This window comes from Eretmochelys imbricata, chromosome 10 (genome assembly GCF_965152235.1).
Source record: "Eretmochelys imbricata isolate rEreImb1 chromosome 10, rEreImb1.hap1, whole genome shotgun sequence".
In the NCBI taxonomy this organism is placed as follows: domain Eukaryota; kingdom Metazoa; phylum Chordata; order Testudines; family Cheloniidae; genus Eretmochelys; species Eretmochelys imbricata.
In genome coordinates, this window is record NC_135581.1 from 4134470 (window position 1) to 4158654 (window position 24185).

At 43.3% G+C, this 24185-nt stretch overlaps 1 protein-coding gene across 1 annotated transcript; it reads left to right on the top strand.

The window, feature by feature from the left end:
* The first annotated feature begins 662 nt into the window (after positions 1–662).
* ZNF598 (zinc finger protein 598, E3 ubiquitin ligase) lies at positions 663–24178 on the top strand. The gene is made up of 12 exons (XM_077827483.1): positions 663–1124; positions 7237–7349; positions 9344–9473; positions 11693–11904; positions 13215–13432; positions 13998–14115; positions 16273–16451; positions 17305–17386; positions 18148–18902; positions 20219–20354; positions 21618–21762; positions 21944–24178. Exons 1-12 carry the CDS (start codon positions 939–941, stop codon positions 22289–22291), a joined length of 2622 nt encoding a protein of 873 aa, XP_077683609.1. The 5' UTR covers positions 663–938; the 3' UTR covers positions 22292–24178.
* Positions 24179–24185: the final 7 nt, after the last annotated feature.

Sequence of the window (24185 nt, forward strand, 5' to 3'; positions counted from 1 at the left end):
TTTACATAGGCGACTGGTTACTTTTCTCATTAAATGTATTTGATGTCAATATTTTCTTTTTTACAAAGGCAGAGAGAATCCTCAAGGCTGGGTGGGGTATGGGAGGGCAGGGGGTTCATCTGAGGAGAAAACCCCAAGCATTTCACTAGCCCATTGTAGGTGGGGGGCAAGGTGAGTGCCCAGGCTCCCAAGTGAGAAAGGCTGAGGCTGGTTTTTAGGCCCCAACCCCAGACGGCACAAGGCCCTGCGTGTGGCTGTTGCCTCACAAACCCTGAGGCCAGGGACCAAAAAGGTACAGGCCACCTGTGGGGTCTCCTGGTGCCGTTCGGCCACTCCCAAGCCCTCAAGCTGGATCACCAAGACAAGGGGTCCCTTCCCCGGGGGGGTTGTCATAGTGACGGTGGGTTTGCACCTCTTGATGGTAAATATTTGATTCCAGTCCTGAAGCCCCCAAGGATTGGGCTGAAATGTCCCTATGGGGAGGACTCCAGTTTAGTGCAGGTCAGTCAGCCAGGGCTAGAGGGGGCACTGACCGCGGAGGTACTCTATAGTCATTCTCTATGGTTACAGAGACTGATGGGTAGAGAGACGCCGGGATGGAGGGAGGCGTTCTAGGCTGCGTCTCTATTGTCAGACTGCTGGAGGAGTATTGGGCGGCGAGAGTAAGGAGCGGCGACGCTCTAGCCCGATCTCCTTGGCCGCGAAAGGGTTGGAGCTGGTACTCTCCACGGGGACTCTATGGTTAGGCGAGGCCCGCGCTGGCAGCAGTGCGGTGGGAAAGGCGGCAGACCGCGCTCTGGGCGGGCACCCGGGCTCTCTATGGTTGGAGGAGTGCCAGCCGTTCGGTTTGGAGCGGCGCTCTAGGCCGGCTGGATCTCTGTGCTCCGGGCCGGTTGCTAGGCTGAGCGGGGCCTAGGCCGCGGCGTGTGCGGGGCGCCATGGCCGCCTCCCCGTCCCCGTGCCCGGCGGGTCCCCCGGACGGGCTCTGCGTGCTGTGCTGTGGGGAGCTGGAGGTGGTGGCGCTGGGCCGCTGCGACCACCCGATCTGCTACCGCTGCTCGGTGCGGATGCGGGCGCTGTGCGGGGTGCGGTACTGCGCGGTGTGCCGGGAGGAGCTGGGCCAGGTGAGGCCGGGGGGAGCGCTCTGGAGGGGGGCCTGCCGGGGCGCGGCCGGCCGCGGGGAGCCGGGGAGAGGAGGAGGAGGAGGCGGCGGCCGCCGGGCCGGGCCGGGCGAGAGGATGGGGGGCGCTGGCTGGGTGGGTGGGTGGAGTAGCCCCGAGGAGAAGGGGGAAGGCGGCCCTGGCTGGGTCCCCTGGTGCAAGCCGCGGGGCAGGGTTGGGGCTGGGCAGGGTGTGATTTTTTTCCCACGTGTACACTCGTCTCCGGCCGGGTCCGTCTCGCCCGGCCTGTCGGGCTGTGGGCAGGGACGCTGAAGTAGCTGCACCTCAAGTCGCTGCTGTGGTTTAACCACGTGTTGGGGCCGTTTAGACGGTGTCATGCCATCGCGTGGTCAAGCCGCTGCTTTAAGTGAGCAGCCTGTGGGGGGGGGGGGGGGGGGGTCTGGAGTATGGGACTCCTCCTTTGGGGGCCTTCAGATTCCGCGCCCCCGATCAGAGACACCTCAGCGCTGGGGCCGTCTTGGAAATCCCGCTGGGCTGCCCGGTGCACAGCTCTGCACAGTCAACGGGGTACTCGCGAGGACATCCTGCCTCCCTCTGAATTGCCGTGGGTTCTGTGCCCCTGGTCTAGGATGGAGAATCCTGCCTTGCTAAATATGGTAACATGTTCCCATGGAGAAGGGCTAAGTATTATTTATCATTCCAGAGACCATCTGTCTGTTCTAATTGGTGTGTGAAGCTGTCACCACTATAAACGCTAATTAATGTAATAAAGAGCAAAGTCTGCCTTATATAGAGAGGGTGGGGACCCAGATCCACTCTGTTTGTCTGGTAACACCCTAGAGACCAAGATACACACAGCCAATAGTACAAAAGCCGGTTTAGCTTGAGGAAGGGAGGTTTCTCCTTCTGTCTCACTAACAAAAATACCAATTTGGGAATTAGTGTGTTGGGACTCATGGAGTTGTAGAAACCCTGACCATAAAGTTTACTACTCTGTCAGCTTGTTAAAGTAAACTTTAATAGAAAAGAGGATTGATGGTGCATTCCCATATGGTCACACAGCTGTTCTGGACATGGGTTCTACTTCTGTGGGCCACTAAAATGCTGAACAGATTTGTGCTGAAGGTCAGACTATGGGGATGATGGATCCAAAATAGTTTATGGCTAAATCAGATCTGTGGTTAGAGAGATATTCTTTATATTTCTTTCACATAGAAAAGCTTTCTAGCTTCACTGCTAGGTATATTGCCAGGCGTTGAGCTCTGCCCCTAATGATGCAGCTACTGTTCAGGTGCAAAGAGAAGGGTATTGAAAAGCAGAGACGGTATTAAGAGATTATTTCTCTTCTTTGATTTTTATTTTAAATATTTATGTAAACCTGTCCTTGTTCCCTAGTGTTAGTATTAAGGAGACACCAATAACTCTGCCTGTCACCTTGCTGGATTCTTGCTCTGATTTTAAGCTTGTGGGAAGGTGTTTTACATGCTCTCTCTGGACTTGCGCAAGTCCTGCATTACAAAACATTGTGATAGTGACCGTATTTACTTTTACAGCTCTTTCAAGTAGGAGTATTCTGCAGTACTTTCTTTAAAAAAGGGAAAACCTTATCTGAACTTTAATGTGCTTTTATATGTTGAAATTTACTCCTTTTTTATAAATCAGTATTGCAAACTCCTACTGCAGTGCATGAGAACAAGTCAGCTGGATCCAGTTATCTAATTGCATTGTCTGAAATGTCTCTTTGGAGCTTGGAAGAGAAGCAAGAATGTAGCAAGGTGGCAAACAAACTTATTTCTGAAACATAAGAAAGTTTTCTCCCACTTGCATTCTTCAGAGAGGATGAGATGATTTCTGGGTCAGTGCAAAAGGCAATATAGATAATGCTTCAGCATGTGCAATATCCTTTTATTATTATTACTTCCAACGTACACACTGAGACAATGAAATGTGTTGGATTTTCTGACCCGTGAATTTATGCAGGGTGACTTTGGAGCAGCCTCTGTGTGTTAGCTTTCTGCTGCTCAACAGACCTCTTCTGAATTTCTGCCTCTCTTCTCAACAAAATTTTGACTTGTCCAGACATCATCCTAGTATGTAGTTGTGGAGATAAAAGATATTGGAACCATACTGAACAACTGAACTTCCAAGGTAGTTGGTTCCGAAGAGGCTGATCTTCTCCCATGGTAGAAACTACTTGCCACTTGTGCATGCTACATTCTTTGCTGTCATGGTTCCTCACTGCTTTCCTAGTTCTCCATTTTTGCAGACTTAAATCCGTTTCCAGCCACTGGATTGCCCTTCCTGTCTGCAGTTCATATTTTCACTCCTATTTACTCCATTATTCTATTACCTGTCCTCGCTTGATGTTAGATTTAGTGTATTTTCCATCTACTTTTCTCAGAGTGTCAATATCTGCAGGCATTTCTCTTTGCATAATATTAAGAATATAATCTTGGGGGACTGGAAGTGCCGGGGAACTAATCAGCCGTTCATCTGTAGGTTGGAAGTTTGAATACAGCCAGGGTTGGTAGTAAAAAGAAAAGGAGTACTTGTGGCACCTTAGAGACTAACAAATTTATTTGAGCATAAGCTTTTGTGAGCTACAGCTCACTTCATCGGATGCATTGGTTGGTAGTGACCCTCTGATGGCTGGTGATTGATGTGGAATGAGTTTGAAGGATCTCAGTCCAGTTCCCAAAGAAAAATGTTCAGGTCACTAAGAACACAATAATTAACACTTTTCATTGGCAGTCTCAGTAAACAAGTCAACAGCCTTCTTATCCTGAAAGGGAGGTTCTCTGGGTCAGAGTTGAGGCACCTTGATGGCAGCATGGAGAAGCTTGCACTAGTGCTTCCTGTTCTGTAAGTAAGACTTCACTTTCCAGAGCTGCAAGCTGTTTTTCAAGAATGTTAAATTCACATTTAAAAATTGTCAGCCTTCAAAATGTTTTTTGTTATTTGTGCAGCACTGACATGGGGAGAGATCTGAGCTATTTAAGGAATAAGAGTTAACACCCGAATTGAATGATTGAAATGGTATTATAAAAATGAATTGTAGGTGCTAGGAAATGAAGTATGAACAGTTGTTTTTTCCTTGCCAAATGAAGAGCTCCTCCCAAATAAACTTCATTGGCTGCTTTTCAGTTCCTCTAATCATTTTAGCAATGTGAAGATCTTTTATCAATGTGCATAAGAGACCCAGAGTTTGTGGAAGTCAGAATCCATTATTTGTTTGTTTTTCCTCACTACTACATAAATTTGTTAACAGTAGTATAGAATGCCACTTTATTTAAAATCCTAGTTAGGGATATTGATATGATTTTTATCCAGACTACATACATCTTCTGCAGCTCTGTCTTTGTCTTGTTGTACTCTGATGGTTGAAGATCTTGTTTTAATCCCCATGGAGGGCAACCTGGGTGAGGAAATGCAGCTTGGTAAATATGTAATGAGTCAAGTGCATGTGGTTTTATCCACATGGTGGAATGAGAATAAAGCTGAAGTACATGAAGCAGGAGAGTGAATAAATGTAGACATTCCACATTCACTTAGTGATGATCACAACTATGGAACTTGAAGTTAAACTAACAGCAGTGCAAGAGAAATGATTATTTGACGTTAAACTGCCTGATCTCAGAACATAACATTTAAATGAAGGTGGTAGTGGAAAGATGAGTCTCCTACAAAGAAGCTTAGAGGGAGTTGAAGGTAATGTTGCTGGGGAAAGTATTTTAGAAAATGGATAAAAGCTTTGTCTCAGTCTGTGGTGGTTTCTGCACATGTGAATAATCCTCTGGGTCTGCTTCAAGGCCTGGGATAAAAGTAAGTTCTGTGAGTAGCCTTTACATCAGCGGTTCCCAGACTAGGGGCGTCGCTTGTTCAGGGAAAGCCCCTGGTGGTCCGGGGCGGTTTGTTTACCTGCTGCATCCGCAGGTTTGACTAGTCGTGGCTCCCACTGGCCACAGTTCACTGCTCCGGGCCAATGGGGGCTGCGGGAAGGGTGGCCAGCATGTCCCTCGGGTCGCGCCGCTTCCCACAGCTCCAATTAGCTGAGAATGGTGAACTGCGGCCACTGGGACCTGCGATCGGCTGAACCTGCGGATGCGCCAGGTAAACAAACCAGCCCAGCCCGCCAGGGGCTTTCCCTGAACAAGCGGTGCCCCTAGTTTGGGAACCACTGCTTTACATATTCCCACTCCAAGGATGCGCTGGCAGTGCAGCTTGGATGGTGGAGCGTTCTCCTGCCCCATCCCTCCCTGTTCTCAAACATTCTGAGGGCAAGGTTATAAAAGGGGGTTTGCTGTTCCAACGGCCTGCGTTCCTTCCATCTACAGTTGCATACAGACTGGAACCACTCCGGCTGGCTAAGACTTGTGTGCCTACCTGTCTGATGTGGTGGTACGCTTGCTGTTGGTCCTCTTCACGCTGTCTGAGGCTGAATGTGATGTCGAGTACCAGTGTGTTCAAACATAGTGCATCTGTAGCTTAGGTTGAATTGCTTGGCAAGGAAAGAGCCTCTGCTGTAATTTAAGCATGCTCGCAGGGATAGACCCTAGAGTTGTAGACTTATTACCCCTAAGCATCTAGTTTCATGCTGCAGCTGCTTATTATGGCCGCTGTCCAAGGGAGAAGCAAACTGAAAAATTTCTCTCTTTGCTGAAACCAGCTGATCTTAGCCGTGTGGACAGGACATTAACTTTTGCAGCTATTCAGTTTTGTAGTAATTATTCATAGTAATTGCTATATTTTGTGGGCTCAGCTTTTGTTCCTTATGCCATCTTTCACCCGTTTGAATTATTTCAAACAATCCTTTTATTGTAATAATACTTGGCTCTTATATAACACATTTAATCAGTAGCTCTCAAAGCACTTCACAATTTTTAGTGTATTTAGCCTCACAATACCCCTGTGAGGTAGTACTAAGGCATAAGGAAGCTAAGTGACTAGCCCAGGGTCACACAGGAAGTTTCTGGTGGAGCAAGGTATTGAACCAGGGTCTCCCAAATCATAGGCTAGTGTCCTAAGCATTTGGCCATCCTTTCTCATTTATAGTTGCTCCAGATATCCTCTTGGTTTTTCAGTGGCGACAAACTTCCTTTTTAGCCCCCCTGTCGTACTGTTGTGTGTGGGGGAAAAATCAGGATAGGCTGTTGCAAATGAGCTGTGCCGAAAAGTAAGTTCCTGACTGAAAAGAGTGGAGCTATGGGCACTCCAGCTGGGTTGCTTCATAGACTAGGTCTGGTAGTAGCACAGTGTTTGTGTGTGATCAAGAAAGGCAGCTGGGAACGTCAGTATGACTAAATCTTCTCTGGTGACACACTAATGCAGACGGAAGTGGCAAAAGTAATGGTCACAGAATCAGCATAGTGTTTGGGGTGGATGAAAGTAGGTTTAAAGATGAACGAGAGTGTAGTGTGTGTAACGGTGTAAGAAAACAGGCCATACTTGTTTGAGTCTCATGCACATTTAGGGATGTGTCATGGAGAAGACTGTTTTGGTTAAATTAAATTACTTTGGAAGAAGCCAGTAGACTCATAATGATCGTACTACACGCGCACACACAGTACCTCAGACCTGCTATTGTGAGGTATTTCATGAACAATAGCAGTCCTAGTGTCAACTGAAAAACAATCAGAGATCTACTGTAACTTGTCTGAATTGGTGCAGGTGATTCTGACTGTTGCGTTATTGGTGTGATTCCTTTGTGTTTCTCTGTTTCTTGGCTGGCTGTTTATTAGGGAAGAGAATTATGTTTCCTTTTTATTGGGCTGCTGGTTTATTTGTAAACAATACTTACATAGGATGCATCTGAATTTACTAATCCTTTAAAAAATCTTTTTTGCATTTTTTTTTCTTATTGACTCTTGTTAGCTTGTTTCCTTGACGAGACTCTGCCTTATGTCACTGATCGCTTATATCATAAAAGTTCACTGTATTATCTCCCAGCAGCACATGGGGAGTGGGGTGGGAAACAAGTGTTCAGTATGTCTGGGATTCAATACACACTTACAAGTATTCGTAACAAGTTTAGGTTATAATGGTGATCGACTGTAGATCAAAATAACATACAACTTCGTATGTGCTTTCTCTAATCTTTCCTGTTTGTTGTCTGTAGGTGGTCTTTGGAAGGAAGCTTGCATCTTTTTCAACAATACCAATCAACCAGCTGCAGCATGAGAAGAAATATGACATCTATTTTGCTGATGGAAAAGTTTTTGCACTGTATAGGTAAAACATAGCATTCTGTTCATCTTCCTAGCATTATCATATTTTCCCTTCCTTTTTCCCTTGGGTCATCTGAGCAGTGGGCTTTGCTACAGGAAGAACACCTAGGAGATGACCTTGATTATAGCTGTGGTTTTGCCTTAGCCTAACAACCCTGGCATCTTCAGTTGATTTCTGGGTATATTGAGTTTGTTCAGAAAGATGAGGGTAGACAGATTAGAAAAAGGGTCCCAGGCAAGTCTGTACAGAAGGTAGCCTGTGACTTTAATATGAGATCTCTAAAATAATATCTTGTCCTCCAGTATGCAACAGGAAATGCATGCTGCCCTTAGGTAAAACAGTGCAGACTCAGCTTGTGGAAATTTTATTGCAAAGTGTGTATTTTGTACCATGCTGAAGAATGGAGAAAATTGAACGTGTGTGCCTGGAAGTGTCCAAGAGACCTGGGGCTGCAAAACGGACACCTCCTTAAGTCTGAAATCCTAGGTCTTCAGCAGCTTAATATCTGATTTGTCATTAAAAGTCACTTTTCCGTCTTTCCCACCTGCGGCCGTGAGCAAGATGCTGAGTGACCTCTACTCCTTATATTAGTGCTGTCTCTGTTAGTAAGAACAATATCATCACCTGATTTATTAATCATGTTTTTTCATAGTGTTTAAGAACCAACCAAGAATGGGGCCTCGTGTTTGTATAGTGCCTCACGTGGAGTAGTAAATAGATTGTAAGTCCCTGTCTTGAAGAGCTAATTAGACAATACAGACACTGGTGTGTAACACAAGCAGAATGAACAATGGAATGGCAGCAAATGTCGTGTTAGTTCAATGTTTGTTTGGGTTTTTTGTGTGGATTCATTTAGGATGGGGATCAGCTAAATGGAAAGATAAGTGACGGGAGACGGGACATGGAAGGGCATAGGGCTGAGGAGTAAATGCAGCCAATGCCTTTTCTTGGAGACTAGTGCAATGCATTCAGCCTTGTTTGGTCCAAGGATGGGACTCTGTAAGTGCATTGGTATTCTCTTACGGCTTGGCGTTTGCTGGATTGGATAATGGGTTTGGTGGCCTTCTGACTTAGAATGGAAAATGGAAGTATGTTGTGGGATTTTGCTAGACTAACTGTGTGAGGAGTTTTCAGATAAGTGAGATATGGTTCTACTGTACTAAGTGTTCCCAGAAACATGTTGCTTGTTGCCTCTTATTATTAGTAAATGACTGCAGGGTAAGTAGGAAATACATTCTGATTAATAAATTACATTTGCTCTGAGCAGTTGCATTTTGTAATGATGTGTCTGTTTAGAAATGTCACATTTTTTGAAAGCCAAACCCAGTGATTTGTTGCTGAGGTTTCTGAATGCCATGAATAGCTGCAGAATGACAGTCAGGAGCTAAACCCGTTAAACTGTTCCCTAATAGCGGACTGTGTTTCTGCTTCTGCTGTCACCTTCTAGAATGGTGCTTTACTTGTTTCCTCTTTCAGGTTCAGGGCTCTTCTTTTTCCCCCCCTTACACTCATATTGAATTAGCTGCAAATGAGGTCACTTTTCAGCTATATAATGTAGATACAATATTGCATGAGGTTATCGCCTGTCAAAAAGATTTAACTTGGTTGGATTTTAACAAATCACAAATTAAACTGCAAACTTTTTACCATTACCTTTGGAGGAAGTTGAGAACACACCCTTGTGTTAGAATTCTCCAACACATTACAGTCTGCTCATAGGCCGTGCACTCTAGTATTGTATCATTTTTCAATCGGTAGCTGTATTGCTCCCCCTCCTGATATTCCAGCTTCCATGTAGTTTACTTCAGTTTTGCTCCTGGAATGATCGAGGGTATTTTGGAATGAGCATAATCCTAACCTCCGTGAGTTAGAAATTGTTGTGACAGCTTAAAAAAGATAAAACACTTTTCACTGTAACATTTGCTGAAGTGTAGGTTTTTTGGGATAGGATTTGAAATAACCTTGATAAACCTTCCTTGAATATCTTTGTCCTTTAGGAAGCTACTGCAGCATGAATGCCCTCTGTGTCCAGATGTGCGGCCCTTCAGCACCATTGTGGACTTGGAACAGCACATGAGAAAACAGCATGAGCTCTTCTGTTGTAAACTATGTGTTAAACACCTGAAGGTGAGCCATAAAAATGTGCTTTACGGCAGGGAAAAAGAGACTTCATTGCATGGGAATCTGTGTAAACTAAGTTTGTAGGAGACTTGCTGGAGAGGGAGAGGCAGAACGGAAAAAAGGACACGGTGTAGAAATGGAATCAATGACCCAGTAGAAGTTTCTTCCACCTTCCCAAGTCTGTTTGAGTGACTTGCAGCATTTTATAACCACCACTTGTCATAAATTGGTTAATTAAGGAAATCTAAGGCTTTCTGTCTGGATTCTATTTTAAATATATATATCTTTATAGCCCAGCCATCTCAAAAAACCTTATGACGTTAGCTCCACCCCAGGTGTGGATTAATGGCATGGGTCTAATTTCCTGCTTGCAGTCTCATCAGAAAGTCTGACTATGGAGATCTGCTTTCTGTAGAACCTCTCTTTTTTTTTTTTTTTGTATTGTTTTTAAAAAACCCAACCGAAAACTAATTCTAAAAAAGTTCAGAGCCAATTCAGAGAACAAGGTGCATCATAGGACCTCAGAGTCCTCCTCAAGAGCAAAACCAACTCAGAAGTATTTAGAACTTGCAGTGAGTTCATGTATATGATGAGAAATCACCTGAGCAAGTTAAAAGGAATAGAATTGCATTTCATTACCCTGTGTGGCTGTGCAGAGGCAGATATCTTATATCTTGCTATAAAGTGGTGGTGACATGGGATGAAACAGCTGTACGTAACTTGCTCACACACAATGCAATCGCTGACTGTTATAACACCTGTTTTGCCACACTAGATTCCACTGGAAAGCTGAGTTGCCTGTAACCTTGACAGGTCACTATACAGTGGGCCTTAAAACTGCATATTGCCATCTTTTTTCTTACATGGGTTCTGTTTTTAATGGCCATTGTTATGTGGCCTGCGATGTGCAGGAGGTCAGATTAGATTATCATAATGGAGATGATCATAATGGTCCCTTCTGGTCTTAAAGTCTGAGTCTGTGTAGAGCTAGACAGTTAATACTTTATACCATCCGAAAGATTAAATTTGAGCTTTCAGAGTAGAGAGCAGCGCTCTCGCCGAAGTGATTCAGCTAAAATCACCAGCTGCTGCTGAAAGAACACTTGTAACCTCTAACCTCCAACGTGAATGATACTTGTCAGCACTGGTTAATGAGGGAAGGAATTCCTTCAGAGCATGAAGAAAATATATTTGTTACTCGTCACGCACAATTTTGTGATTACGTTTTTTACTTTCACAGATATTGAATAAGAAATACCAGGCTGGACGCGGGCACTTAAGTAGACGGTGGATAGAAAGAATGGGTCTGTAGTTGGTTATTGATAAGAAACCAGAGCAGTAATAGTATCTAGCACTTGCACAGTGCTTTACGCTTTCCGAACACTTCATAAACGTTTTTATTCTGGAGAACTAAATGTGGACAATGCCCATGGAAAAGAAGGTCCTAGTTCCATTGAGAATTAAAGCTGCTCAGTCTGTTGATGTTAATGAAGCCAAAGTAATCCCTGCCCAAGATGACTTTAATACCCTTGGTCTAGACAAGATATATATTGAATATCTACCACCAGTTTTTGGAGAGTATTTGGCAATGTTAATTTTTTGGTTCGCTTTCAAACAGTTACATCAAATCAATGCCTAATGTCTTTTGTATATATGTGTATTTTGTTGGTAGCCTCAGTTTTATAAGCTCTCTTCCTAGAGAAACAAATTCCATGCCAGTAGTGACAAGATATTGGCTAGTGGTGCAGCAGTTGTGGACTGAGCCAATGTTTGTATATAAGCATGGCACCCAGTAGCTGTACGAGGACCGTTACCAAATGCATAACAGCTGACTCATTTCAGTTACATTTGCCCAATCTTTGGTAAGCAGAATATTAAGTGTTTTCAGAAGATGGTTTAGATTTAAAGACTTTTCCTACAGAGTTTGTAACCCAAACTGTGCTACATTGTTAGCACATGAAACAAAATGTACTAGGAGAAAAGTGGACTGGTCTGTTTTCATTGTTCCAGGTGAGTGAAATGTAAATGAGATTTAAGTTGGAGAGGGACTTGAATTCTTACGCCCATTCACGGAACCATTTAATCACAGATTGTTCATAGCCTGAAAGTGGGAAATTGCTTTGACTAGTAACGTTGGCCCATGACATCAAGATTGGTAGAACCTGATCTACTCCATCAGTAAACTGCGTAGTTCTCTGTTGACATGAGGTAATTCTTTCTTTAAGATCTTTACACATGAACGTAAGTGGTATTCTCGCAAAGACCTCGCTCGACATCGAATACATGGGGACCCAGACGACACATCTCATCGTGGGCATCCCCTTTGTAAATTTTGTGATGAGCGTTATTTAGACAACGACGAGTTATTGAAACACTTGAGACGAGATCACTATTTCTGCCACTTTTGTGATTCAGATGGTGCTCAGGAATATTACAGGTTTGTGAGAATGGCTGACTTGAATTTCTTTTAATTTAATTAAAAGATTTAAATCTTGATGGAAAGGTGATTGCATCTGCTTTCAGTCTCTGAGAGTAGGTTGTCCAAAGGCACCCAATGCAAGAGTGAGCAGATTGCTTTTGATCTTTGTTAGAATTTGTATAGAGGATGGAACCCTGGGACCGACAGACCCACCTTTTCTTCTGTTTGGCTGCTTGTCTCTTCTGAAGCCAACAGAGACATGCTTTACTGAAAATGGGATGTATGTATTGCTTAGCGCTATATCAGTGCAAACGGAGCCATTGAGCTTTAAAAGTTGTATAAAACTGTATATATGAATGAGAGATTCTGATCAGACCCTGTGCTGTGCAGCGAATTGGCCTTAAATGCTGTGGCAAGAGGCAATCCCTCTGAACTCAGCAGCAGTCCTCAGTGGCAGACTGGAATGCTGAGCCGCTATGGCTACATTTACGTTTAATAAAGGAAGGGAGGTTTGTAAAGAAATATTTAATCAGTGCAGCAGCTGGTCTCTCTCTTTGTGTTTAAAATCAATGTATTTATTACTGCTCCCTCACTTTCAGTTTCTAAGTGAATTTGCTGGTACTTAATTCTCATGGGGGAAGCCTGGGGGTTTGGCAGGTAATTGAGCCATATTTGGGAAACTAGCCTTTGAGACTTAGGAAGACACAATGGATGGTTTAGGATTATTGGACAAACACATCAGATGGATGTTGCTGATGATTATTTCACTACAAATAATTTAAATGTTGACATTTAAACTGTCATCTTTAGGGCTCCATATTAAAGCACTACAATGGGTGGGACAGTTCACATGTATGAGATCTTGCTTCAGACTGTCTGCAGATTCAGACAGCCCTTCATCCGTTTATATCCAGTTCATGCTTTTAAGGTTTCTTCACAGTTCAAGGCTAAAAACAAAAATTAGACTCTGGAGTGCAGTTCTGTGAAAGTTTCTGCAGCTCTGCTACATAAGCCCATAATAGCCAATGGTCTAAGATTTATTTGGTGAAAAGTAGGTCTGAATAAAAGTTCCTTTTATGGAGGAGATTTTGTGCAGGGCTAATGTGACATGGTCAGTGAGGCATCGTGCAGTGAATTTGGTTATACTTCTCTGAAACATGCATTAAACTGTTCTGTGTCTTGACACACAGAGAAGTGCGTGCAGAAGGTCGCTGTTCTAGAGTTTGCAAAATGGAGTGACAACACTCAAAGTGTTTTTAAAGAATGAACAATTTTTTTAAGTTGACTGCATTGCTGAACTAACCAATCAATGTCTGCCCTCTTCCCAGTGATTACGAATACCTTCGCGAACACTTCCGTGAAAAGCACTTCCTTTGTGAAGAGGGACAGTGCAGTACAGAACAGTTCACTCATGCTTTCCGTACAGAAATAGATTACAAAGCACACAAAACAGCCTGCCACAGCAAAAACAGGGCTGAGGCCAGACAGAACCGACAGATTGATCTTCAGTTCAACTATGCTCCCAGGCACCAACGGAGGAATGAGGGTATGTCAGACTGGAAAGACTAAGTTGCCAGAAATACCTTCTTATTTTCTTAATGCTTTGAACATTTTCAGAAACTCGGTGTGCAAGTTGGCCATTTGTGGACTGCAAACTGATTACATCCCATTTCAAAATAGGGGGATTATTTTCACAACTGACTTTCTGATCTACCTTAGAATTGCTTGGGATACAAGTAATATGAATGAAGGGAGTGACAACCATGGTACTCCCAGGGGTGCATCTGGTACTAAGAGTGGGGCAATACGTGGATATTTTTTATGTTATTGGAAGCTGTACATAGAAATCTCTGCACATCAAGATGAAATTTGTCCTAAACTTGAATCACAGTCCCATAATATATGGAATCCATATACTGCTAATGCATTTTAATGCAATAATGGTAAAGGCTAGCTGGTTTTATAAAATCAGTGGTTGCTGATTGAGAGTCAGGAAAGGTCCTTTTGTACTAATATATTTTAGTATCTTTCAATCATCTATGGAGCGATGGTGTTACATTCCTAGATTAGAAAAACAACTGAGCGAATGATTGGACATGTCTCCTGGTCAGGTGTTGTGGGTGGAGAGGACTATGAAGAAGTTGACAGATATAACAGGCAAGGACGACCAGGTAAATCGGGACTCCGAGGAGGGCAGCAAAACAGAAGAGGGAGCTGGAGATACAAGAGGTGAGTAACCCCGTGTGCTGTAGAACTTACTGCAGAGGTGAAATATTTTCTTATTTCTTAAATGATATAAACTTGTAAAGAGTGATAAAGTTTGTGGACGATACCAAGCTGGGAGTGGTTGCAAGTCCTTTGGAGGATAGGATTAAAATTCAAAATGAGCTGGACAAACTGGAGAAATGGTCTGAAGTAAATAGGATGAAACTCAATAAGGACAAATGCAAAGTGCTCCACTTAGGAAGGAACAAACATTTGCACAATACAAAATGGGAAATGACTGCCTAGGAAGGAGTACAGCGGAAAGGGATCTCTGGGTCATAGTGGATCACAAGCTAAATATGAGTCAACAGTGTAACGCTGTTGAAAAAAAAGTGAACATCATTCTGGAGTGTTGTAAGCAAGACACAAGAAGTAATTCTTCTGCTCTACTCTGCACTAAAAAGGCCTCAGCTGGAGTACTGTGTCCAATTCCGGATGCCACATTTCAGGAAAGATGTGGACAAATTGGAGAAAGTCCAGAGAAGAGTAACAAAAATGATTAAAGGTCTAGAAAACATGACATATGAGGGAAGATGGGAAAAAATTGGGTTTGTTTAGTCTGGAGAAGAGAAGACAGAGAGGGGACATAACAGTTCAGTTTTCAAGTACGTAAAAGGTTGTTACAAGGAGGAGGGTGAAAAATTCTTCTCCTTAACCTGTGAGGATAGGACAAGTAGCAAGGGGCTTAAATTGCAACAAGGGAGGTTTAGTTTGGACATTAGGAAAAATGTCCTAACTGTCAGGGTAGATAAGCACTGGAACAATCTCCATCAGGAGAGGACTTTGTCTAATCTGTCATTAAACACCTGTCAGGAATGATCTAGTTATTACTTAGTCTTGCCTTGAGTACAGGGGATTGGACAAGATGACCTACTGAGGTCCCTTTTCCAGTCCCACCTCTATGATGGTATTTTGGTGGGAGGGCAGGAGGAAAGTGAGGAAAATGAGGAAACTACAGTACCAACTCCTTAGATAGGGATGTGACTAGTTTTCATTAGAAGTCTGGGCACCACGCACACAATTAAACAAAAGTATTTTACATGAAGTTTTGACTCTCTGCACTTGCCAAAGTAGATGGGCATTGTAATCTTAAAGTTGTTATCCTGAACTCTCCAACATGTGGGTTAGTATAACTGGGGATTTTCTGGTTTAAGATAATTATTTTCATTCCTGACTTTTCTGAGTAGGATTTTCTGAAGTAACTGACATGCCTTTGCAGGCTTAGCGGACCTTTTAGGTTTGGGCAGTCATTAAGTTCCTGTTCTAAGGATCATGCTTTTTTTATTGAACTAACAGGTCTCTGGTTGGCCTGTGCTTTGGAAAAAGAAGAGGGTTAAGTATTGAAATTAAATTTCACTTAGTCTCCTTTCATCCACACAGTATCTAAGAGCTTTATACCTACTGTATGTCTATTTTTCTTTCTTGCTGGGCAGTCAGTGGTGCGTTTGTTACTGGTAACTTCACTGGGAAAATCCATCTCCAGGCACCATATACGTTGGTGTGTCGCATGTGGATCTTGCATGTGTTGGAAGTTCATGATGAACCATATTACACTGAAAAAAGAGAAGGAGTACTTGTGGCACCTTAGAGACTAACCAGTTTATTTGAGCATGAGCTTTCGTGAGCTGTAGCTCACGAAAGCTCATGCTCAAATAAATTGGTTAGTCTCTAAGGTGCCACAAGTACTCCTTCTCTTTTTGCGAATACAGACTAACACGGCTGTTACTCTGAAACCTGTCATATTACACTGAGTTACTTGGACATACAAATGAGGTTTTCGTACCTTGCAAATGAATGGGAGAAACTAGTGTTCCCATGCATCTCTGATATTCTCATCCTGGTTCATGCTGTGCTTAGATATTGGTTATCACCATATGTGGAATTTAAAAGTCTGGTGAATGAATGTTGCCTGTTTCACCAGAGCCTGAACCTGGATGTGATGATATGAATTAAGTTGAGTTTCACTTGCAACCTTTCCCAGCAGGTGGCAGCATAAGGCAGTTGACATAAAGTAGTTTGAATGTGAAATTTAAAGGTGTGGAAGTTGGAGTGAGAGACAAAGGTGCTTAAAAGCCCATTAGTCCTTTCTGTTAGACCTAAAAAACTTGTCCTGTCTTATAGAGAAGAAGAAGACCGAGATATTGCAGCAGCAGTCAGGGCATCAGTAGCAGCAAAACGGCAAGAAGAAAAGAAACAGGTAGAGGATAAAGAGGATGGCAGTCGAGGTAAAAAAGAAGAATTGAGGGATCCAGAAGTGTCCAACACTAAGCGAGTGCCAAAGCCTTCAAATGAAGCCACAGGTTAGTTGTGTGCGGGTTCTGATAGCTGTAGAGAATTCCAACAGGGATGGGCAAAGGTGTGAATGGTTATGGAATTCATGGCAAAGAATTGATTTTGGCCATTAAAGAGACCAACCCAGCTAGTCTGCCTTGAAACATATCTGAGTGTCATTCCTTCCTTTGGGATTCTGGCAGTGTGTTCATATTTAAAATGGATCTGGGCAGAAATACTCGAACAACCAAAATAATCAAATCAAAGTGTGTACAACATCCTGATTTGGCGTACAGACACTGGTAGGTTTAGATTGCGCTCCTTTCTAAGTTGGATGTCTCCCTTAGTGTGAAGAAATTAATTTCCAATATTGGTGTAAAATTGCTAGAATCGGAAAGCTAAGGCCTGCCATGTTGTGCTTTTTCAAGTGAGGCTTTAAATATTATATACTAAGTATTGGTGTTTTAATGTCATTCTGTAACCTAAGTGCGAAACATTCCTGTTACAGTATCATAAAATACATTGAAGACTCATATGGCATTAACATCTCTATTTATTCGGATTATATCTGGAGTCAAGAATCAAACCTGTCATACGTAAACCAGTGGCTTAGTGTCACTCTTCTTGACTATAGTTAATATGCTGCAAATTAAATCCAGGACATGGGGAAACAGTAGCAAATGTAGTTATCAGAATGGAAAAGTGCATTTTTACATTAGTTTAAAATGCACGTCCATTTTTCTGAATTAGAATATCACAGTCAAGAGCGGCATAAAGTACCAAAACCGGAATTAGTTATGGTGTCCTGATGCTCGTTGATAGTTTCCAGGCAGAAATGAATGAATTTTAGTTAAGAGCATTTCTTTGGTCTTTTTGTCAAAGTTCCAAAAGAAGCAGCTGCTAATGGTGCTTTAAGCCAAGATGACTTTCCAGCGATTGGCTCAGCAGCAGGGCCTCTGCAACGGTAAGTTTGTGCAAGATCGTAGCAAAGTGAAGTCTGGTTTATAAGCTCACTTGGGTTCCGAGTTTGGCAGATAATAGTTCTACAGGTAATTTGAAGTTAAATTATTTCTGAGAAATTACTCCCCCTTCCCCTAAATTCTGGCTACGCAAACCTCCCATGTGGCCTCCGTGGGACTGCTTGACGAGGTGTAGGCTATCACTTCCCATGTCTTGCTTGATCTAAAGGTTGCTTCATATAAGTTTCTAATCATTCCATATCCCATCCTCTTGGACCACTACTCTTTTCTAACCCTGCAGTTTATCTCCAGCAGATAGCCAGCAAGTACTGTGGGAGCATGGATGTGTGTCTTCCTCTGAAGCCAGTGGTGGTCCTTAAAGGGGCTACCGGGTGACCGTCTCAAAGTTGGTGGCTACTGGAGTGCCACTCTAAAGCCTGTGGTTGCTTCTGCTGTGTACCGGTCTGGAATGCAAGCCTTCTAAGGCAGTGTCCAAGTCCAGACCCAGACAATGTGCTCCTGAAGTCTCACTAGACTTGCAGTGTGACATCTCATGGGAGGGCTTTTGTAACCCATGACCTATTTGTAAGCACACATGCATTTTAATTTTACCCACAATTACCTGTGAGTCTCAACGCCTCCGCTAAATGATAGTATTTTTGAGGGAAAACTGCAGTTAGATGTTGAGCTCTTTCTGCCCAGTGGATTTGTGCCTCCTCTGTGCTGACCTTGTGACTGCTGTACACAGTGTTTTTCCTTCCCGCAGCTCTGCTCAGCCAGCATCAGTGAAGCTGAAGGAAGAAGACTTCCCAAGCCTTTCCTCCTCTGCAGCACCCACCATCGCTTCTGGGGTGTCTTTAACATACACAGTTTCTGCCAAGAAAACAGCCTTTCAAGAGGAGGACTTTCCGGCTCTGGTGTCCAAAATGAGGCCTAATGCTAGAACAGTGTCTAACATCACATCTGCATGGAGCAACAATTCCAATAAAAGCGCGGTTAAAGCTGTCACTTCCCTCAGCTCCAGTTCAAACCATCTGGCCAAAAAACCAGCACCCTCAAACAGCAATAAAGGAAGCAAGAAGAGCAGTAAACTCTCCCTGTCAGATGACGAAGACAGTGGCAGTGGCCTGACGACCCAGGAGATCAGAAATACACCGACAATGTTTGATGTATCCTCCTTGCTGGCAGCTTCCACCTCACAGACTTTTATTAAAGTGAGCAAGAAAAAGAAGATGGGAGTTGAGAAGCAAAGAGCATCATCCCCCCAGCTGCCAGAGGAGACTTTGCTTCCTGCATCGGCTTTGGAAAAACTGGCAGAAGCTGAGCAGACTCCAAGTGCCCCTGCAAATCTCCACCTCTCCGACAGATCCGCAGCTGTCATGAACGGTCACTTGGAAAAATCAGTAGCAATTTGTAATGCATCCAAAGAGCCGCCTGGCCTTAAAAAGCCTCCAGTGACTTTATCTCAGGAAGACTTCCCAGCACTCGGGAGCTCGGGACCATCTAGAATGCCACCACCAGGTAACCCCTGCAAAAAGTCCCATTCTGACTAGGTCAAATAAATGGGCTAGGTGAAACGTGCAAGAGAGAGGAGTGGCTTCCATGGGTAGCCAAAATTACTCTTAAAATGGGAACAGTAGCTCGCAGGGCTAGAGAGTAAAGTAGAAACATTTTAGCCCAGCAAACCGCATTGAGCCGCTTGAACTCCTCCCCTGTGGCCCTGTCCTGTTAAAATTCCATTGAAATGTTGGGAAATACCTGCCTCATTCAACAGCAGAGCTGCTGTGTTCTGTCTGGCATTTAGGGTAACTTGTAGATAAGCAGCCAGCCTCCGAACACTCCTGCTTGTCTAATGAGTAATACCAGGTGGACCTGTGCGCTTGGGTATTCCAAGGGCTAGTTTAGAAGCTCCTTTGTGGAGGGACAGTTTGTCTTTCTACTACGTGTGGACAGTAGCTAGCAGCACGATCATAGTACAAATAATAAATAGACATAGGCTTGATCCGTCAGTTACTCTAGCTTTACATGGATGTAATGCCCTGGCTTTTAGTGGTGCTATGATGGGTGTAACTGAAGTAACACAATAGTGAATCAAGCCCCTAGAATTGTGTAGTTTAATGTAGTCTGTGTGCATAGCGAATAGATAGGGCAGTTCACTCATAAACCCAGACCTGCTGCCTTCCTAGTGGAAAACTCATGCTGAGAGCTCTCCCAGAGCAAAAGAATGACCTAAATGGCAGGGAAGAATCTGCACTTCGGAGGAAAGTATCACGGAGAGGTTGAGAGCTGGTAGCGACTATTTCAGATTGCGGTAGTTCAGTGTCTCTCCTACACCCAATGCAGCACAGGGCAGTTGCATCTCCTGAAGGTGGCAATGCCCCAAGCCTTGGTAGTAGAGCTCTCGGTTACGTGTAACGCCAGATGGCAGCCTGCTGGAAAATGTCGGTTGTGTGGTTCAGGTGGAGTAAAGCTGTGACCTTGCCATTTGTTCCATTATGTAAACGTGTGTTTTCCACCAGTGCGTGTTTGCACTTCACTTTCTGTAGGAAACAGTAAATCAATAGTTAGGGCTTTAACTTTGTGTCAGAAGAACAGTCAGTTCGTAGCATCTCTTGGTCGGACTAGGATCAGTGGCCTGTAAAACAGCAGATTAATCCCTTAGTTTGAATTGTCTTCAGATACATTGGTACCTGTTTAGCTGTTTGGATCTTATAAATGGTAATGTATCATGTCTGCAGACTTTTGAGGGAAGGGAAGGAGTGGATCTGAGAGATGATTGGCTGCGTAGCATAGACAGTGCACTAACTTCCTCCCCATTCTGTGCTATTTTAATCTAGGCTTTAACTCTGTGGGGCTATTAAAGAGTCCCCCTCCGCCTCCGGGGCTGTCAGTGCCTGTTAGTAAACCACCTCCAGGTTTTACTGTTATTCCATCCACCAATGTCTCTGATCCTGTCACTACATCTCTGAACGAGTAAGTAAAAGCGCTTCGAGAATTCACATTAGTGTACACACAATCTGTGTTTCAGTTCCTCCATGTAGGGGTTCTTAATATTGCATGCTGCTTTGGGGCAATTAGCCTGAACAGGTGAGGTTTAAGAGGCCAGCAGTATACAAAAGTAAGGGCCTGATTCAGATCTCTGTTGTAGGGTCTGTAAGTCAGATTCCTGGTGATGTGTAGAGACGTAGGTGTCAGTTACATTTTGGTAGATAGGTCTGAATCTGAGCAAGTCCAAACAGATGCAACGTGTATGTTTTGGGGCGGGGGACCAGCTCAGACTCCCTCATATTTGTCCCTAAACCTACAGCGAGAAATCCTTAAAACCTTTGCATAGTGACTCCATCTCACCAAGGGAAGCATGACTTGCTGTCAGAAAAAGCTGTTCACTTCTAGTGTTGCACAAACATATGAAAGTTCCTTGCAGAAGACACCCACACCCATAGGTTGTAAACACCAAGCTGAATTTGAAGGTGGGTTTTTAATTATCTGGGATTTGTGGAGGTTCCAGCTGATGCCACCAGGCTGTTTAAGTAACTTGGGCAGTGGGTTGGGTTCTGATAGTAGCTCAGAAACCTTTTCCCATTCTGCTTCCGTATTGGCATATCAGAATCCTTACTGCTGGAGCAATAAGCACAGTCTTGAATTTGCCTCCACTCTAGTAGCTGCAGTATACTGCAGCCTTGTAATAGATCACTATGACTCACCTACTAGAAAGAAATAATTGTCTGCATGTGGGAACTTGCTTTTGGGGGAAATTTACAAAGTATTCTAAATGCCACTCTTGGTTCTGATCCTTTCCAAGGTTGGTCTCTTTGGCCATGTCTACAGTGGGATGGGAGAAGGGGCAGGGGTTTTTTGTTTTCCATTAAAATTGCTACCATGAGATAACAGTCATCCTCATGCAGACATCTCTCGTTGTAAATAACTCCCCTTTGGTCCCAGTTAATTAACACACTGTATGAAGCATGTTTCAGATCAGGCGAGTTTGGATCAAGACTAGATTAAACTTGCATTTTACGTGTTCTCCCCATCTAGGAAGAACTGGGAGCGTTGGCAACGTGCACCCATCTCCGTGGCATGGGTGCATGTTGCCAGTGGGAGTTCCGTGTATAATTGGGTGAAGCGGTAGCATCCCCCTTGGTGAGAGATTGGCAAGGGCCATTGTAACAAATCTAAGACACTTTTCAGTCGCTTGCCATTGCATGAGGTGTTAATTCACTTTCTTTCCAAATGCAGGCCAAAACCCTGTCGAGGATCTTACTTGATACCTGAAAATTTTCAGCAAAGGAACATTCAGTTAATACAGTCTATAAAGGAATTTCTTCAAAGCGATGAGTCTAGATTCAATAAATTTAAAACTCATTCTGGACAGTTCAGACAGGTAAGTAGTGGAAACCCTTAGAAATATTTGAAGTCCTACTTGGTAGTCAGCTCATTGAGCATTGAGGCAACAAATGAACAGTGAGGTTGAGTGGTTAGAGGTACCGAGGGATGAATTTCACCCTTCGTCAGGATACTCTTTCTTTTCATTGCTAATTGTCGTGATTCTCTTTTAACTAAAGGGGCTGATTTCTGCGGCAGAGTATTACCAAAGCTGCCGAGAGCTGCTTGGAGAGAACTTCACGAAAATCTTTAATGAGTTATTGGTGTTGTTGCCAGACGCAGCTAAGCAACAAGAACTGCTTTCTGCTCACAATGACTTCAGAATTAAGGAGAAACAAGGCTCAAACAAACCCAAAAAGAACAAAAAGAATGTCTGGCAAATGGACTCTGCTTCTGACCTGTACTGCTGCATCTGCCCGACGTGTCAGCAAGTGCTGACTCAGCAGGACATAGCCTCCCACAAAGCTTTGCATATTGAGGATGAAGAATTCCCTTCCTTACAAGCAATCAGCAGAATCATCAGTTAGCTTTCATAAAGACCAATAAAACAGTCTCAATCTTAAACGTGCACTTTTCGGAACGAGGTTTGACAGTGTAGTGCGGCCAACTGTGAGGGCCAGTTGAGTAGTCTTACACAGGTTAGCATTGGGAGGTTCAGTGCAGCCCTGCCTAAAAGAGCTGTGTAACGGGATCACTGGACTAAACCTGTATCTAGTTAACACCCAAAATGTTAGCTTCCTAAACACCTGATTGGAAACAGGCTAACGCTGCAGGTTCGTCAGGCGAGTGGCCACCTTCCACCTTGCAAGACACTACAGTTAAAGGGTGGAACTATATCATTGTTATTGGTGGAAACAGCTCTGCAGTGTTTTCCTTGCTATTCTGGTTACAGCTAATATTCTGTCTTTGTGGCTACAAAGAGTGAGGGAGGTAATTGGTGCAGAGTTCGGGAGAGAGATGGAAGCTGCTACACTGGTGAATAAGACCATTAAAATGTTGCTGTAAACACCTGGCTGTTTATATAGCAAGGAATATTCCTGGCTGAAAGCTGAAATACTGCTACTTGAATTGGACTGATCTTTCTCTGTGAGTAGTTGAACCTGGGATTTGAAGTTGCCTCTGACTTTCTATGTAATCGTGTTCTTTAAAGAAACTTATTTTGTAGTACTGCATGTAATAGTGTTCAAAGGTTTATTCTCTTCAAAGGGCATTTTCTTCACCATAATTTTATTTAACAGCTGCCATGTTTGATTTCTTGGATGTGTTAATGCAAAACGAACGGCGTATTGGAACATGAAATGCTGCTGGTCGCTGACCGTTCTGTTGTTCTGCAGTGCCTTTAAGTGCATGTATCTCTTTACAGTGGTCTGCACTGAAGAGGATAAGCTGTTAAGAATTGTAGGAGTGTTTTACTTCCTTGGACTCCCTTGGTGACAACAGTCTGGAGGAGCTTTGCTCCTACCACTTGGCAGTTATAAATCCCAACCGGAGGGGCTGGGGAGAGGGGCTGATTATCATCTGAAGCAATTCCTCCAGCAGCAGCTTTAACTTGAGGGAGTGCCAAGCAGCTTTCCTGCGGTGCACGTTCATAGCTGTAGCTTCTTAGTGTCTGATACACACCAATCATGGCAGACCATGTTTAATTTTTAACACATAGGAATAGAAATTAAAATTAATTTTTGAGCGACAAGATAGTGCATTTATTTAAGCAGCACTTTGATGAAACTGAGTTTGAGCTGTTGAAGCATTAGTCTTGGCTACAGAAATTAATTATCTTTGCCTTCTCTTTTATTATTGATTTTGCTTGATGCCAGACTGCACTATCTGTGGGTTTTTTGTTTTCATATAACTCAGGATATTTTTGAATACCTGATCTTGTACCATTATTCATAGGGCCAGGCTATATCCTCTGAAATGGAGAAGAAAAATGATTTTCTAAGGGGTGTATCTTGTTGCATGATGGTGTATATGATGCATGTATACATAGCAAGGGTTAATGTTTTCAAATTATTGTTCCTACGTTTTAAATCTCCATTTCTCCATTGCAATAGAGATTGGTATTTTTACGTTTGTCATGCTACCACCATTAAAAAGTACTTTTACTATGAAGCACTTACATGCTTATCTGCTAGCTGCTCATAACACTTTTATAAGCAATTGACCCATGATGTAAACTGCTTTCCCCTTGTCACTTAATTTGGTTTGTAAAGTTCAGAGGTGATGAAATGCATATTCTTTGAAAGAACATCTTATGTCTTCCCTTTATTTTCAGTTAGTTTCTTCTGTGTTATCAAACAGTTACGTAGTCCCCACCTAGGGGATTGAGAACTTGAAGTGACCCATTTATCTAGCCTGATGTCGGTTCATTGTTCCATGTGCTCACATAATTAAATAAAGTATTATTGGAGTTTTCAGGCCACT

Coding starts and splice junctions, on each gene's coding strand:
- ZNF598 (XM_077827483.1), top strand. CDS start 939: ATGGCCGCCTCCCCGTCCCCGTGCCCGGCGGGTCCCCCGGACGGGCTC. Junction 18,903..20,218: donor ATCTAGAATGCCACCACCAG/GTAACCCCTGCA, acceptor ATTTTAATCTAG/GCTTTAACTCTGTGGGGCTA. Junction 20,355..21,617: donor GTCACTACATCTCTGAACGA/GTAAGTAAAAGC, acceptor TTCCAAATGCAG/GCCAAAACCCTGTCGAGGAT.